Below are 17,500 nucleotides of genomic sequence, written 5' to 3'. Positions count from 1 at the left end.
ACTGCTGATCTTAAACAATCTCAGGATATGACACAGTCCATTATAGTGTAAATTAAGTAGATTTAATATGGTGTTAATATGTGTGTTATAAATAATCATACTCTTAAACTTATAACCACAAATATGTAAGCATTATGATGTATTATAATTGTTATGATTATTCATGAGATTATATAACATAAGGTTTTTTATAATGCATTATGTATTCATTATAATGCCTTAAGAATACCCTTAAAATGTATTATAAATACAGGCTTCATAGAAAGTGTTATCAAAAAATATTTGTGATCATGATACATTGCTACTTCATACATATGAACTCTATTCACATAGAAAACAGCTGTCTTGAATCCATAAGATTTCACAGATTTAACTGTATTTTTGGTCAAATAAATGCAGCCCTGGTGAGCAGAAGAAATGTTTCCCAAACCTCTGGACGTTTGTGTATATGAAGAAGCATGAGTCGTACCGATGTTTGGTGCGCGGTCGCTGAAGTGACCCCCATACAGGTTGTTAGCCAGTAGAAATGCTGCTTTCTCCATGACGTCCAGCAGCATGGTTGCAGTGTGAGACTGTTCTGTGGAGTTCATGTCCTGCCACGACTCCAGAGCCTCCAATCGCAGCAGATTATCCACTGTCTGCACCACCGCCTGACAAACACACACACACACACACACACACACACACACACAGGTGAGCAGCGTACACAGAGACACGAAGGTTTGCACAAACGGGTGCTGTGTGATTACCTGAATAAACGCTCGACAAGTCCGTTCTCTCTTCTGAAGCTGAAAGACAGAAATAAACTGTTTATCTTATGCCGGTTTATGTGTGTGTGTGTGTGTGTGTGTGTGTGTGTGTGTGTGTGTGTGTGTGTACACCTTGTTGTAGTTGCGTGTGGCAGACTCCTTGTTTCCGGGTCGCAGTGCCTGCAGCTGTGAGTCCAGAATGTCCAGCAGCTGCTCCATCAGACGCACAGAGGAAGTGACATCACCGGCATAGACCCGCCCCCGTGTGTGATTGACAAGTACAGCAGCGATATGTGCTGCATTCTCCTCACTCTTTATCTACAGAAACAAGAGAGGCACATCAAATATCTATTCATCCATCATCTATCTATCTATCTGCTTCCGTTTATCCTTCTGATAACCTCTGACCTTCGACTGACCTTTTGAGCGACCTGATTGACCCAGGGGGAGGTGCAGTTGCTGAGGTCGGGACCTCTGGGGTTCCACACCATGTCATCAGCCATACACTGATATGACGCGATACCTGAATGATGAACAGAGGGCAGGAGAAATGAGTAAGACAGAAGAAAATCCTGCCAAACAGTCAGAATCAGGTGACGCCGTAGGAAAAGGAAACAGATAGGACGGATTCCTGTAGAAATAATCAAAACATCCCAAAACAAAACATGAAAAAAAAAACTTTGGAAAGACTACTGTGAAGAAGTGAAGAAACATCTGACCTCATAACATAACACACGTCAGTGGAAAGCACCACAAACAGGAACATCACGTTTAGAAAACATCCTGATTCATAATATGCACAAATTAAGAATTTCTTCATGCAGAAGTTGACTAATGGATGCAAACTCAATTTTCTCAACATCAAAATTTTAGGTAAGACACAGAATGGTCATTATTTCATTTAGGTTTGTTAATCATTTTCTGTAATTAAAAACTTTCAGTGGTCCTGCAGTGTAACAAACAGAGGTGGGTAGAGTACCCAAAAACTGTACAAAAGTAAAAGTACTTCTAGAAATATTTACTCAAGTAAAAGTAAAAGTACTAGTCTGAATAGTTACTTGAGTAAGAGAAAAAAGGGAGTATCTGATAAAAAATCTACTCAAGTAGTTAGTTACTAGTTACTTTGGGTCATATATACTGAGCCTATTTTTATTTAGATATATAGATAAAATGTATGTAATGTATGTGTGCGTGTATAAATGTATATATTTCATCAGCCTTTACTCCAATTTATGTAATTTATTATAAAACTGTTTACTTAAGTAACAGATACAGGTGTCATGCCATAGCATATTTTTAATACGACTGACTTTATATTAAATGTGAATTTAACATTGAAAGTTAATGTAATATAAAAATTGCTACTAATCTTTCATTGTTCAGAAAGAGAGCAAATAACATTTACATTATTAAAGATAGTTTTCACTGACAGTCTAGATTTCAATCACTCTCAGAAACCCCCATTAAAATCACTGAAACTGTTAACACTGTGAAATCAATATCTTAATTAAAGATTCGTACACTTATCTGCACTTTGTTGTTTCTGACGAGAGAATTTGCCAGAAAGAGGTATTCAGTCAGCGAGCGAGTGAAGGAAGCACCGACATTTCAGCGATGACTCATCTGAACGCCTCTGATTGGCCATTGCATTCAAAAGCTCAACAGAATCATGTGTGATTGGTTATAATGCGCAGTGCTGTAAAAACGCATCTGTCCTTGGCTCAGCGCCAGCAAGCGATCACAGATCTGAATTTAGCAGCTGATGATATGACTTGCTGAACGTACTCACGCCGGTGTGTTTGTATTAAAATTAATAAAATCTTAATCGGCTATTTTTTGTCTTTTGGAAGCTGCATTCAACTTGACTCCCCTCTGTTATAAGTCACGCCTCATAAACGCCTCATGACTACTGTACTGAGTACTGACCGAGGGATCCTTTGGGACATGGCCTCTCCACCGTTTCTCCTCGATGAGTCGGGGGCCACTGGACCCCGCGGGTCACGCGGCCCTCACACATGGATGTGCGTGACCCCTGTGGTCGGCGGGGAGGCCTGATGGTCACCGGGACCGTGGCTGTGATGGGTCGCCCCCCAGGAGCCATATTTATAGCCCCAACCGGATGGAAGGTCACGGACGGAATGGAGGTTGGACTGAAGCCTATTGACACAGTGGTGGAGAGCGCCCTCAGAGGAGTGGTGGAGAGAAGAGGCGTGGAGAGAGGGTCTGAGAGGAGATACACGGATAAATGTACAAAGAAATTACACACAGCAAATAGAGACTTTAGCATAAATGTGATGGGAATCATAAAAATTTGTTCCTGTATTTTTTAATAAACGTAGTGGTTCAGAATACAAAAGTTTCCTGCTTTTTAAAATTCTTAAACCGTGCTCAAATTTGCAATCTAAAGTCACAAAATTGACTGAAGATCAAATGATCTCAACTGCTTCACTGATTTTTTTAATGAGAAAAGGATGAGACTTGGAAGAGATCTCAGCCACATCTTAAACTATCCTCAGATATGCCAAGATTTCAAATGTAATGTCAGAGATTTCAATATGTTTATCATAATATATAATAATATAATTAGCATCTGATCGTGGTTGTATCTCTCTATTAGTGCTATTGGATCTTAGTGCTGCATTCAAAATTATTGACCACAGCATTCTCTTGAATAGACTAGAAAACTTTGCTGGCATTAATGGAAGTGCATTAGCATGGTTCAAATTGTACTTATCTGACCGCCATCAATTCATTGCAGAGAATGAAGATGTATCATATAGATCACAAGTGAAGTATGGGGTACCTCAAGGCTCAGTACTAGGACCGTTACTTTTTGAGCTTAACATGTTACAATTGGGAGATATCATCAGGAAGCACAGTGTTACCTTTCACTGTTATGCTGATGATAGAACCAGGAAGTATGACCATATTAGCCCGGTTCTGTCAACACTGCACTGGCTCCCTATCAAACATCGTAGAGATTTTAAAACCTTGCTTATTACTTATAAAGGCCTGAATGCATTAGCATCTCAGTATTTGAACAAACTCCACGTCCGCTGCGTTCTCAAAACTCAGGCAATTTGATAATACCTAGAATATCAAAATCAACTGGGGGCAGCAGATCCTTTTCCTATTTGGTGCCTAAACTCTGGATTAACCTACCTAACATTGTTCGGAAGGCAGACTCACTCTTGCAGTTTAAATCTAGATTAAAGACCCATCTCTTTAACCTGGCTTACACATAACGTACTAATATGCTTCTAATATTCAAATCCGTTAAAGGATTTTTAGGCTGCATTAATTAGGTAAACCGGAACCGGGAACACTTCCCAAAACACCCTATGTACTTGCTACATCGTTAGAAGAATGGCATCTATGCTAATATTAGTCTGTTTCTCTCTAATTCCAAGGTCACTGTAGCCACCAGATCCAGTCTGTATCCAGATCAGAGGGTCACTGCAGTCACCCGGATCCAGTACGTATCCAGGTGGATCAGCACCTAGAAAGGACCTCTACATCCCTGAAAGACAGTGGAGACCAGGACAACTAGAGCCCCAGATACAGATCCACCGTCAAGACCACATGCTTCAGCAAACCACCATCATGCCTGTTCCCCTAAAAACAACTGTCTCCTGACTGAATGACTACCGCCCTGTAGCACTGACATCAGTCATCATGAAGTGCTTCGAACAGCTAGTCAAATCCCACATCTGCTCCTCTCATCCTGACACCTTGGACCCATTGCAATTTGCTTATCGTTCTAACAGATCCACTGATGACACCATTGCAATGGCCATACACTCTGCACTAGAACACTTGGAGGGAAGAGACACCTATGTGCGGATGCTGTTTTGACTACAGCTCTGCATTTAAAACCATCATCCCTACCAAACTTATAGCCAAACTGAAAAATCTGGGTCTTAACAGTCCCTTATTTAACTGGGTCCTGGACATCCTGACCGGCAGACCCCAGGTGGTTAGAATTGACAATCACACATCTTCCTCACTCACACTCATAGCTCCAACATCATTCTAAAATTTGCTGATGATACAACTATCCCAGGACTCATCACTAATGGCGATGAGACACCCTTCAAAGATGAGGTTAATGTACTCACAGCATGGTGTGCTGATAACAATCTCTCTCTAAACATCAGCAAGACCAAGGAGATGATTGTGGACTACAGGAAGTCACAGAGAGAGGGTCACGTTTCCATTCACATCAATGGAGAGACAGTAGAGACAGTTAAGAGCTATAAGTTCCTTGGCATTCACATCTCTGAGGAACTGTCCTGGAGCCTACACTCAGAGACCATAGTGAGAACAGCCCATCAGCGTCTCTACTTCCTGCGGAGACTGAAGAGGTGTGGCATCTCCTCTAACATAATGTCAAACTTCTACCGCTGCACTATTGAGAGCATTCTGACCAGCTGCATCACTGTATGGTACGGCAACTGCTCTTCTTTGGACCGCAAAGCTCTCCCAGCCTTACCAGCCCTATCAGACTCGCTGCTTGAGAAAGGCTTGCAGCATAATCAAGGACAGTACTCCCCCTACTTACAGTTTTTCTCAGTCGCTTTGGTGCATTTCTCAAATCATCCTTACTATTGGCAAAGAAGTATGTGCATTTCCCAAAACAATTTCTACAAACAGCACCATAAAACAGATAACCAGCAAAAGCCTGTAACTTACTCAAAATCTTTAGTTCATTTCTCAAAAGCAAGTATTCATGTCAATGAAGATATCAGTGGCATCAGAATGAAAAGTCCTTGTGTCATTGTTCACAAACAAGATGTCAAAATGCTTAGTCGTGTTGTCAATATAACAGTGTCCTTTGTTAGTTTTACCTGATGTAAACTATGGCAACATTCTGGATGACAGTTATTTTATTGAACATTATGCCATATGCTTATGTATGCCATATATACATTTCAAAAGTACACATTTACACATTACTGTATGTGGGATATTGACTGAAAGAGACTGGATAGAATTCCCAGTTACACTTTTACTAATGGTCTGACCAAAAAAAAAAAAAAAAAACCTTTACAATGTCATTCTGATATAGAAAAGGAAAAAGAAATATGGGCACAAAGATGAAAATAAAAAAAATAAGCCCATCATAAAGCTTTCCAACTGAAGATTCATGAGATGAACCTTTGAGCTATTTCAGAGAAATGGTTTATCATTGGTTGACCATCTACATTATCTTCACTAGTCAAGATTCAGTTGCACAATTCATGTCAAATTTACAAAAAGTCTTATACTGTACAGTAAGTAGTATTTTCAGTGTTGGTCACTAAATGGTGTGATCTTATGCTGCACGGACTAACCAAGTGATCACAACATTGATCGCACACATCAAAGGTTGAAGAATGAAACAGACAAATCATTGTAATTTAGGAGTAGAATCACATTGGTGTTTGAATCGTGCTTGCGATCTTTAGTGATCTATTAAATTAAATTGCTTTGTCATGTTGGTGGTGATGCCTCTCGTGCAACATGTTTAGCTATCACAGATATTATACTTAGCTTTTTTTGGCTTTTTATCGCAAATGTAGCCAAACTTTGGAATACTTAGACTGAATAGGAATAGGAACTGATAGGTGGAATCAAAATTTTCATTTGACAAGTATTCGATTCCTGACCTTAACTCTTTTCCCATCAGCATTTTTTTTTAAAAAAGCTGCCAGCCACCGCCAGTGATTTCGATGATTTTCCCTCAAATTTGATGGCCTCCAGTATATTTTGCTGTATGAATATTTGAATATGCAATACACCAAAATAAAGATCATAGCCTCTACATTTAAACAAAAAAAATTTGTTTTATTCTAGCTTAAAGCATTCTTTATTTGAATATAGGTAGGTTTAATAAAAATTGCATAATTTTGAGCAAAAAGGTGAGCAAATTTTAATCAAAAATTACATCTGGATAATTTTCATTACGATTATAAATCCATTAAATCGCTTACATTAACACCTCAAAAGCTTGCTTCAACATATACCACTGGCTCGGTTAATATTTTACACTGTTACATTATGCCGAGTTCATTTATATGTTGTCTATTTCTGATAATTGCATTATTTTTAATATGCATCTGTTTACATAAGAGATCGCTTGTTTCTCCATCTTGTACACATTTTTGTTCGGGAGGTTTTATACTTGTGCAGAAGATGTGTAATAGCGCCCCCAAGTGTATAACAAACAAAAAGACATAAAAACTTGTCAATGGCGGGGAAGTGTTTTCTTTTAAAAGATGAGATAACTCGTCAATGGTGGGGAAAGAGTCAAGTATCGGATTCTGGAATCGGAATTGATTTTCGATTCCCAACCCTAACTCTCCTGAGAAATAAAAGAGCAACATCTGGGCCATTACAATGTTCACCTGTGGTGGGCTGTGGCGGGCTGAACTCCAGCGGGTACCGCAGAACGATATAGTTGTTCCAGACGTACAGCTGGTTGTCTCTGGGGTTGTAGCTGATGGAGGAGATGTGCTGGTATGGGTTGGGGAATGGGATTCTCACCGGCTCCTCGTGGTTACGCCTCGTGTCATAGGCATACAGGATCAGGTCTCCACCCACCTCACTGTCATCATCCTGGTACACGGAACGGACGGCATACAAGATGCCACATGCCACGAACGCGTCCGATGCCATGCGCTTCTCAAAGCTTGTCTGCCACGTCCCTTCAAACCTTAGTGTGTATGGGTTCACCTGAGATACAAGCCAATGTTATTATAACGGAAAAATTGGGAAAGAGCCATCCAGAACAATATAGCAAGACATAAACAGGAAGTTTATTTTAAAATAATTTCTCACCTGGCTTACAACAAGGCGTCCGCTGTTAGCTTCAGTGGCATATATGACCCAAAGCCCGTGTTCGTCCACAGCTAGGTCGATGTCGGATTTCCCGCCCCAGCGGTACGGTGATGTGTCATGATAGTTGGCGGTTGCAATAATAGCTTCGCCGCTCTTGATGCGAGTCCGCAGGTCGTATTTCACAATGTTGCGTGTGCGTTCCTTGTTATAGAACACAGCCCCATCATACACGACGAAACCAGTGCCGTCCACTCGACTCGGCAACCTGTAGGTCACACAGAAACGTTATTATAACACTCATACAATGCTCAACTTGTAACTCACTAATAAACTTATAAACACAGACTAACTTATAGGTGGTGGTGACTCTGTTTTGGATGTAGTCGTCCCAGGAAGCATATTCGTACAGCATATCTGTGCGATAGGGCGTCCACGGCATCACGTAGAGCCTATCGCCTGCTTGCAGAGGGTCTTTACACCACGCCCCCGACTGATGCTCTGCCTCCCGCACAGAACTGGGCTCCAACACTCGCATTAATGTTCCAGGACATACGAAAACTAGAGACGGAGAAAGAGAAAGTGATAGACATGAGCAGGAGTAGAGGAGTAGAGTGTATTAGACAAATAAAGGACAGATCTAGTGAACAGATCTATTTTACATACACACACACACACACTCTCTCTCTCTCTCTCTCTCACACACACATACACGCATACATGTCTTACACTACCTATTGCTGAATACGCAGTGCCTGTGTGTGTAAGAAAAAGTGACAGTGAAAGTGACATTCAGCCAAGTATGGTGACCCATACTCAGAATTTGTGCTCTGCATTTAACCCATCCGAAGTGCACACACACACTGTGAACACACACCCGGAGCAGTGGGCAGCCATTTATGCTGCGGCGCCCGGGGAGCAGTTGGGGGTTCGATGCCTTGCTCAAGGGCACCTAAGTCATGGTATTGAAGGTGGAGAGAGAACTGTACATGCACTCCACCCACCCACAATTCCTGCCAGCCCAAGACTCGAACTCACAACCTTTCGATTGCCAGTCCGACTCTCTAGCCATCTAGTCCGACCATTAGGCCACGACTTCCCTAATGGTTAGAGAGTCGGACTGGCAATCGAAAGGTGGTGAGTTTGAGTCTCGGGGAAATCACGAGAAAGAGTGATTTCATTCAAAAAAGATAAAAATACAATGCCATTATAAGAGTGTGTGCAAGCAAAGATAGGTAGAAAGACAAAGACAGACAGACAGACAGACAGACAGACAGAAAGACAGATAGATAGATAGATAGATAGATAGATAGATAGATAGATAGATAGATAGATAGATAGATAGATAGATAGATAGATAGATAGATAGATAGATAGATAGATAGATAGATAGATAGATAGATAGATAGATAGATAGTTTGTTTGCTGTCATAAACTGATTTACTGCTACATTTCAGATTTGGTTAAAGTTTTTGAGGTAGGGTCATGAAGGAGGGGGCAGGGCTACAGGAACCTTTGGATCCAATGAGATGCGGGTTAATTCACACAGAGGACAGGGATTGGCTGGTAGAACTGTCAATCAATTCACACCACACACTCAGGAGGTCAAACTCTTCAGGTACACGGCATGTGCACACAGTTACTAAAAGAGAAGTAGGAGTTTTCTTTTAAAATGCAAAATAAATGACAACAGGTCGGTCCTGAGGGAAGCAAAGGGATGAACAGAGACGTGTCATTTAGATCTGAGGATAAATTAGCTTTGAACAGCAAGCAAATCAAGAGGGAGACTGGTAAATGTGTGTGTGTGTGTGTGTGTGTGTGTGTGTGTGTGTGTGTGTGTGTGTGTGTGTGTGTGTGTGTGTGTGTGTGTGTGTGCTTGTGTGTGTGTGTGAGAGAGAGAGAGAGAGAGAGAGAGAGAGAGAGAAAAGAGAGAGAGAAAAGAGAGAGAGGAGTTTCTTCCTGGTGTTTGTAAGGTGTGTGCACAAGAGAAGTTGGGAAATAAAGGAGCTGCATCAAACTAGAGCACAACACAAGGGCCAGGGAGAAGAGAGAGAGAGAGAGAGAGAGAGAGAGAGAGAGAGAGAGAGAGAGAGAGAGAGAGAGAGACAAGACAGGAGATAGAAACTGCGGCTTTAACATGGTCTTTACCTTTTTGGTCCACTTCTATTCAAGCGTTGAAATAGAGAAGGGGAGAGAGGTATACATAAAGAGAGAGAGAGAGAGAGAGAGAGAGAGAGAGAGAGAGAGAGAGAGAGAGAGAGAGAGAGAGAGAGAGAGAGAGAGAGAGAAAGACAGACAGAAGGTGCACAGAAGAGAAAAAAAAGATACATTTCAGTTCAACAGCAGTCTTCCGTTTCTTTTCAAGCTTAAAGGTCAAATGAAATTTATTAGACATAAGACAGAACAAGAAACACATGAGGGAGAAAGACGAAGAGAGAGGAAAGTTGAAAATATTGCAACAGAGAGCGAGAGGTAGAGCGAGAGAGAGAGAGAGAGAGAGAGAGACAGAGAGAGAGAGAGAGACAGAGAGAGAGAGAGAGAGAGAGAGAGAGAGAGAGAGTGATGTATGGTAGGGTAAGGGACAGGAACTAGCTAGGCTTTGATTAAACACCACCAATCGCTGGTGTGATGGATTTAATGATCTGAATGTTGGTTAGGTGTTCGTCTATCTGCCCTCGATCACTCTGTCCACTCTCCATCCCTCCCCCCCCACCCAAACAAACCCACACATTCAGCACGGCCGCTGCGGGAAACAGGAGATTATTAGAGACAGACACATTCACACCACAGCCGGAAATGACACACTCATCAACTAAATGAAATAAATTTGCTTCACTCATTCCTCCAGGAACGTGATCAAACATGCATTAAATCTGTCGACGCAGTCGTGCTGCGACACACAGAATCATGAGAGCTGTTGTTGTGCATCGCTCCTGAATAAACAGCGTTCATTACCGCTGCGTGTCAGGCACTGTGTGTCCTCCATCAGGCGGCCCAGCTAATGAATTTGCTGTAATTGAACACTGCGTACTTTTATTATGTTGTATCCATTTTAAAAACCACTAATGGTCCATGAAAGGCACTGATGGTTCAGCTATTTTCTGAATTCATTTTACTGCATATTATTGTGCACAGTTATTTATCATTATTCAGTTTAAGCCTGCTAATTTAGTTGTGCTTTTGACAGGTTCATTAGCTTAGTATTTTGTTTGTTTAATTAGTTTTTGTTATTTAATTTATAACATTTTCTATATTTCTTAGTTTTAGTGCAGTTATTTTAAGTTTTAATTCTAGTAATTTCACTTTAACTTTAATTCACGTTTAGTTTAGTTTAGTGATTTTGTAAATTTATCTCACTTAATGTAAATGTTTTACTGCTTTTAGTTTCAGCTTGAGTTAACAATAATATCACTGACTGAGCACAACAACAGCCTCTAGCTCTGAATATATTCACAACATATTATAACCTCTTGTATTTTACAGCTTAATTAAAGCATATGCATGACCAAAATAAGTTTCATTCATGTGTGCTAAATTTCCAGTGTGGAGAAAGTCATGTGCTGAAACTGTTTGTCAGCTGAGCTTGTGTTTGTGTTAGCTGTCGGAGTGAACAGGACTTTACATGAGAGAGAAAGTCCAACACAAACACACACGGTTTCCTCCAGAGGTTTAGCAGCGCCACAAACAGTCTGGTCCCTTCAGACAGAGGAAACTCATCCAAACACACACACACACACACACAAGTGACGTGATGATCCTGTATAAAGGCAGAAATGAAAGCGTCAGTGTGCAGCGCTCAGCAAACCCACAGTGCATGAGGAACATAAAAAATTACATCTGTAATTTCACAACAGCAATCAAACTTTCATCACGGTTTATTGTGATCTGCAGTTCAGCTGCAGAGAGGAACGAGCAGCGTCTCATGATGCACTGCGAACACAAGAAGAGAATCAATGGATGAGCGGCTGAAAGAGCAAACCCAGAGGAGAGTGACTCCGGTGCCGCCCTGCAGGAGGACAGAGAAAACACACCCAGCCCAACAGCACAACCCCACCGGAGGAGTGGAGAGAGGAGCGACTGAGGGAGGAAGAACGCAAACACAGGGAGGAGGTGACAGCACAGACCAGAACAGAAGAGCCTGCTTTATACTTTCATAGTCTTCAGTAGAGCAGGTGCGCCTGTGTGACTGATGCGGCAGAAAACTACTGCAATAACACAGCATATGTTCACTGTGACCGTTGCAAAGATAAATGACCTTTTATACTACTGTATGAAGCATCTAAAGAATAAACAAAGCTGATATTTCTATGTAAAAAATCTGTCAAGACATTCTTTATGTAAAATCAAAAGCATCTTTGTGAAATTGTGTTTAAATGTAATTGCAGGAAATACAATTATTTTAAGGTAAAGGAGATGAAGTGGTCGCTAAATGGTCATTTAGATGATTTTCATTTCAGATTGGCAAAAATAATGCCACTGGGTTATCGTTTCACAGCGGCATGAAACGACAGTATAAACAAGGCTTGAGAGAAAGGAGAGAAGAGAAGAGAAGAGAAGAGAAGAGGAGAGGAGAGGAGAGGAGAGGAGAGGAGAGGAGAGAAGAGAAGAGAAGAGAAGAGAAGAGGAGAGGAGAGGAGAGGAGAGAAGAGAAGAGAAGAGAAGAGAAGAGAAGAGGAGAGGAGAGGAGAGGAGAGGAGAGGAGAGAAGAGAAGAGAAGAGAAGAGAAGAGAAGAGTGGAAAAAATATAAAATGTCAATAAAATGTGTGTGTGTGTGTGTGTGTGTGTGCGCGCATGTGTGTGTGTGTGTGCACATGTTATTAGGGTTATTATAGATAACTATAATAAACCAAAAATAAACCAAATCCATAAAAAATGGTAGTAGAAGTACTAAAATTAATTTGAAGTACTAAAATAACTGCAATTAAACAAATTTTAATTAATTAATACAAATAATAAAAACCATATACACGTTAAAAAAATAATGATACAATGACAAAAATCATGAAAAAATTACCAAAACTAAAATAAACTAATTAAATAGTTAAAAAAATAGCTTTAAACAAATGAAAATAAAAACAGAAAATATAAAAATAAATGTTAATTAAAAAATATATGTGTGTGAGAGGGAGTGTGTGTGTGTGTTACTCACTGTAAGGGACACACTCATACTGGATCTCCAGGTATTTGTAAGTGCCAGGACAGGGGTCAGGAAACACGTCTGCCCCAGCGACGACCACACACTGGGTCCTGTTATTACACCTGAAACACACACTCACACGTTTGTTTTTGTGTAAAGTGTGTTCATCCCATAGGTGTAATGGTTTTTATACTGTACAAACTGTATATTCTATGGCCCTACACCAACCCTACACCTAACCCTAACCCTCACAGGAAACTTTCTGCATTTTTACTTTCTCAAAAAAACTCATTCTGTATGATTTATAAGCGTTTTGAAAAATGGGGACATGGGTTATGTCCTCATAAGTCACCCTCTCCTTGCAATACCTGTGTCATACCCATGTCATTATACAGAGTTGTGTCCTGATATGACACAAAAACAAGAACACACACACACACATACACACACTAATGATCATCAGTAGTATTGTCTGGCACTGCTCCACAGCCACACAGAGGAGAGGAGTCCCCAGAGACAGCAGACTGATGATGATGATGGTGAGAAGCTCTGAGAGATGCTTCAGACTGAGATCTGCTCATCTCCCCCTCTCTCTCTCTCTGTCTCTCTCTCTCTCTCTCTCTCTCTTTCTCTCTCTCTCTGTCTCTCTCTCTCTCTCTCTCTCTCTGTCTCTCTCTCTCTCTCTTACTCTCTCTCTCTCTCTCCCTCTCTCTCTCTCTCTCTCTCTCTCTCCCCCCCTCTCTCTCTCTCTCTCTCTCTCTCTCTCTTTCTCTCTCTGTCTCTCCCCCCCCCCCCTCTCTCTCTCTTTCTCTGTGGAAATGGATTGATTTGTTCTTCTAGGAAGCAGCAGCAGCTCAAACACTGGGGAGACACGCCGACGCCAAAACACTCAAACACACACATAAGCTCATTCACACACACACCAGCACATATCATATACTTACAGTGTCTTCATATAAAGCTAATCGTTTTGACTAACACATTATTTTCACTTATAGTACAAATCATTTTGTGAAATGAGAGCATCCTCACATTACCCCAAAGACAGACTGTCTCAGATTTAGCTCACTTCTGGAGACAGTTTTGTCCCAAATTATATTTATATTTTATGGGACCTTTTGAGTCTCAAATACTGAGAAACTACATGAACCCCCCCCCCCCCCACACACACACACACACACACACATACATACATATATGTCTTCCATAGCACAGATCACTTTATTGTGTTAGTAAAAGAAGAAATCTGTAGTTGGCTTGATTAATTTATTTAGTGAGTCATTATGCATTTAGTAAATGAATGCTCTTCCTCCAGTGATTGACAGCTGACAGAATCTGAATCTGAATGCGATCTGCACCTGTGTGACATGATCTTGAACGCGTCTGGCTGGTAGCACTGCACATTCTCCATCTGGAAGGGGTCGGCGTCGCAGATCTTGTCGTCGGTGCGGCCGTAGTTGGCCGTCTCGATCATGATGACATCACTTCCTGGGCAGCGCAGCTCGATGGGATACCCCTCACATGCCAGCTCTCTCCTCATCAGACCGAAGGGCATGGCTGCCCGACTCAGAGCTGATGATCACAGACACACAGCGTCACCACGGGCACCTCTCTGGGGTCTGAGGGGGCGGAGTCTGGACCAGGTGTTTCAGGATGCAGAACTCACCTTGTTCAGAGGGGGCGATGTTGCTAAGCAGCACAGGACACATCCACAGTAACCAGAGTGACAGCGCCATGGTAACGACAGAGGAACGGACGAGATGAAAGGGGCGGGACAGTCTCCTGAAACGTCAGATGAACCTGCAGAGAGACAGAATTTAACTTGATTTGATATATTATGAAATAACTCCTCGACTGATTGGTTCACGTTAGTACTTCACATTCATATTTAGTTTGTCGTTTACATTCACACGAGAGGACAATGCATTTTAACTGCAGTGAAGTAGGTCAGTGCTCACACTAATATGAGCGCTGTGTTTATTGATCATCAGGCTGTAATACTGTGACAGCGGGAGCTGCTCTCCGGCTCGATACTGTGGTTTCATCTGAGCTTTGAGCTCAAGCGAAGGAAATACACTCACAATAGAATATAGACTCATTCCTCTTATATCCAGGTTTATGGGTGGATATATCTGGAAAATATAACCCTGAACGCATACTAGTGTATCCAATGTATCTAGTTTATCTGCTGCCACAATTAGGATGCACTTGTTTCTTGGGGAAATGTAGCACTGCATCAGTGTCTCATCAATGGATGCTCCGCAGTGAATGGGTGCCATCAGAAAGAGAGTCCAAGCAGCTGATAAAAACATCACAATAATACACAGTACTCCAGTCCATCTAGAAATAAATATTATTGAAGGATCAGTAATTCTGGATCTTTTCAGACAGACTCCCAAACATTGATTGGTCAGCGGTCTCTCGATGTACAGTCGCCATGGCAATGCTGAAATAAGGGCTGCGGAGGCTGAGGCGAGTCCCATCTCTCGCGTATTTGTGTTTCTCTCTCTGTGCTGTGTCCAGGCTGGTCATGTCCTCCTATGATCTGTGTCTCATTTCTCTAATGATGGAGCTACAGAAACAGTCTGTGACCCCAGGAGGCAGGATCAGACCATTTATCAGGACCAGAGCTAAAGTCCAGCCTCAGGCTTCAGCGCGGCCTGACAGAAAACGTATGCCAGTACACTTCAGTCACTGATAACAGAGGTTATACACGCTGGATTGTGATTGGTCTGTGATCATACAACTTCAGAGGATTTCCTTCATCACTCCACTCTCTTTCTTCTCACATTATCAAATCATTTAGACTCAAATCAATAGTTTATGTCCATTTCTTATTCATTCATTCACTAAGCAGCCGTATAAAAAGTGGCTCTGCTTCACATCAGACTCCTGATCAATGTATAGCAATGCAAGACAATATATTAGCAATGATTTCAGAAGAGAAATGTAGAAAATGTTTGTGCAAATAATTCAACCATAGTATGTCAAATGCATTCTATATATTAATATTAGATCAGTATCCACGTATCATGTAATATACACAAGATAAATGTGATATTTAGGGCCCGAGCACCGATGGTGTGAGGACCCTATTGTATCTGCTCTGTTTCTTATTATTATTCTTCCGCTTCTCCAAAATGAATTGCATTTTTGAGGGCTTAAACATGCTCAAAAAGTCATGAAACTTTGCACACGCGTCAAACCTGGTAAAAATTTTCGTCTGATATAGGATTCAGAAGAGGGTGTGGCAAAATGGCTCGACAGCGCCACCTATACTAGAAAAATCAACAGCCTTCCAGCTATGTTTCACGTACATGCACGAATATTGGCACACACATGTAACACACCAATACCTACAAAAAAGTCTCTTGGAGCAAAATTCTAAACCCAACAGGAAGTCGGTTATTTTTAATATTATGAGCAAATTTTGTGTAATTTTTGTCATTTCCATGCGTTGTATTTTAACGAACTCCTCCTAGAGATTTATTCAGATCAACACCAAATTTGGTATGCCTAATCTAAAGGCCTTTGCGATGTTAAATTGCGGAGATCTTGAGTTTTCGTCAAAGGGCGTGTCCGTGGCGGCCTGGCGAATTTCGATGATTCGCCATGAAAAATGAAGTTGCTGTAACTCAGACATACAATGTCCAATCTGCCGAAAACTTCACATGTTTGATGAGACTCCGAACCTGAACAGATTGACATGCCCATATTCAGTTATAGTCATAGCGCCACCTATTGGCAACAGGAAGTGACATATTTTACACTGCAACGAAATTTTATGACATCAATGTCTTTTTTGTGGTCAGTCTAATCTAAAGACCTGTGCGATGTTCAGTTGTGAAGATCTTGAGTTTTCGTTAAAAGGCGTGTCCATGGCGCCGTGACGAAGTTCGATGTCTCGCCATGGGAATAAAAGATGTTATAACTCAGGCATAAAATGTCCGATCTTCCCCAAACTTCACATGTGTGATAAGAGTCCTGGCCTGAACACATCTGAAGGCCAATATTCCATCGGGTGTGGCAAAATGGCTCGATAGCGCCACCTATACACTTTCAACTGAGTGCATATACACTTTCAACGGAGTGCACCTCGAGCTACGTTTCATTTACATGTACAAACATTGGTACACACATGTAACACACCAATAGCTACGAAAAAGTCTCTTGGTACGAAATTCGACTCCCAACAGGAAGTCGGTTATTTAGAATTTTCTCTGCAAAATTGGTGTTGTTTTTGCCATTTTCAGGGGTTGTACTTTAACGAACTACTCCGAAAGATTTATTCAGATCAACACCAAACTTGGTCAGTGTAATCTAAAGGCCTTTGCGATGTTAAATTGCGAAGATCTTGAGGTTTCGTAAAAGGGCGTGTCCATGGCGGCCTGACAAATTTTGATGTTTCGCTATGAAAAAGGAAGTTGCTGTAACTCAGATTTACAATGTCCAATCTGCCCCAAACTTCACATGTTAGATAAGACTTCTGCCCTTAACAGATCTACATGCCCATATTCAGTTATAGTCATAGCGCCACCTGCTGGCAACAGGAATTGACATGTTTTACACTGCGACAAACTACTCCTAGAAATATTTTGACATTAATGTATTTTTTGTGGTCAGTCTAATCTAAAGGCCTGTGCAATGTTAAATTGTGGAGATCTTCAGTTTTTGTTAAATGTCCAATATGAAATGTCCAATCTTCCCCAGACTCCGCATGTTCGATAAGAATCCTGGCCTGAACACATCTGAAGGCCAATATTCCATTATAAAGATAGCGCCACCTGCTGGCAACAG

The 17,500-nt window shown here is 41.3% G+C and overlaps 1 protein-coding gene across 3 annotated transcripts in view; it reads right to left on the bottom strand.

Annotated features, from left to right (window-relative positions):
- LOC132142886 (adhesion G protein-coupled receptor L1-like) overlaps positions 1–17,500 on the bottom strand; it is a 38,544-nt gene that overhangs the window by 13,598 nt on the left and 7,446 nt on the right. For all 3 annotated transcript variants that reach the window (XM_059553075.1, XM_059553076.1, XM_059553077.1), the window contains exons 2-12: positions 14,370–14,503; positions 14,062–14,275; positions 12,716–12,825; positions 7,919–8,126; positions 7,569–7,833; positions 7,136–7,463; positions 2,676–2,972; positions 1,169–1,272; positions 882–1,067; positions 750–788; positions 470–650 (exon numbers count right to left, since the gene is read on the bottom strand). In XM_059553075.1, the coding sequence (XP_059409058.1) occupies positions 470–650; positions 750–788; positions 882–1,067; positions 1,169–1,272; positions 2,676–2,972; positions 7,136–7,463; positions 7,569–7,833; positions 7,919–8,126; positions 12,716–12,825; positions 14,062–14,275; positions 14,370–14,439 (2,002 nt within the window). In that variant the 5' untranslated portion in view covers positions 14,440–14,503. The remainder of the gene's footprint in view (positions 1–469; positions 651–749; positions 789–881; positions 1,068–1,168; positions 1,273–2,675; positions 2,973–7,135; positions 7,464–7,568; positions 7,834–7,918; positions 8,127–12,715; positions 12,826–14,061; positions 14,276–14,369; positions 14,504–17,500) is intronic.

The sequence above is a fragment of the Carassius carassius genome, chromosome 6 (genome assembly GCF_963082965.1).
Source record: "Carassius carassius chromosome 6, fCarCar2.1, whole genome shotgun sequence".
Classification (NCBI taxonomy): Eukaryota; Metazoa; Chordata; class Actinopteri; order Cypriniformes; family Cyprinidae; genus Carassius; species Carassius carassius.
The sequence above is the reverse complement of the archived record's forward strand: the minus strand, read 5'-3'. Positions and strand labels throughout refer to the sequence as shown.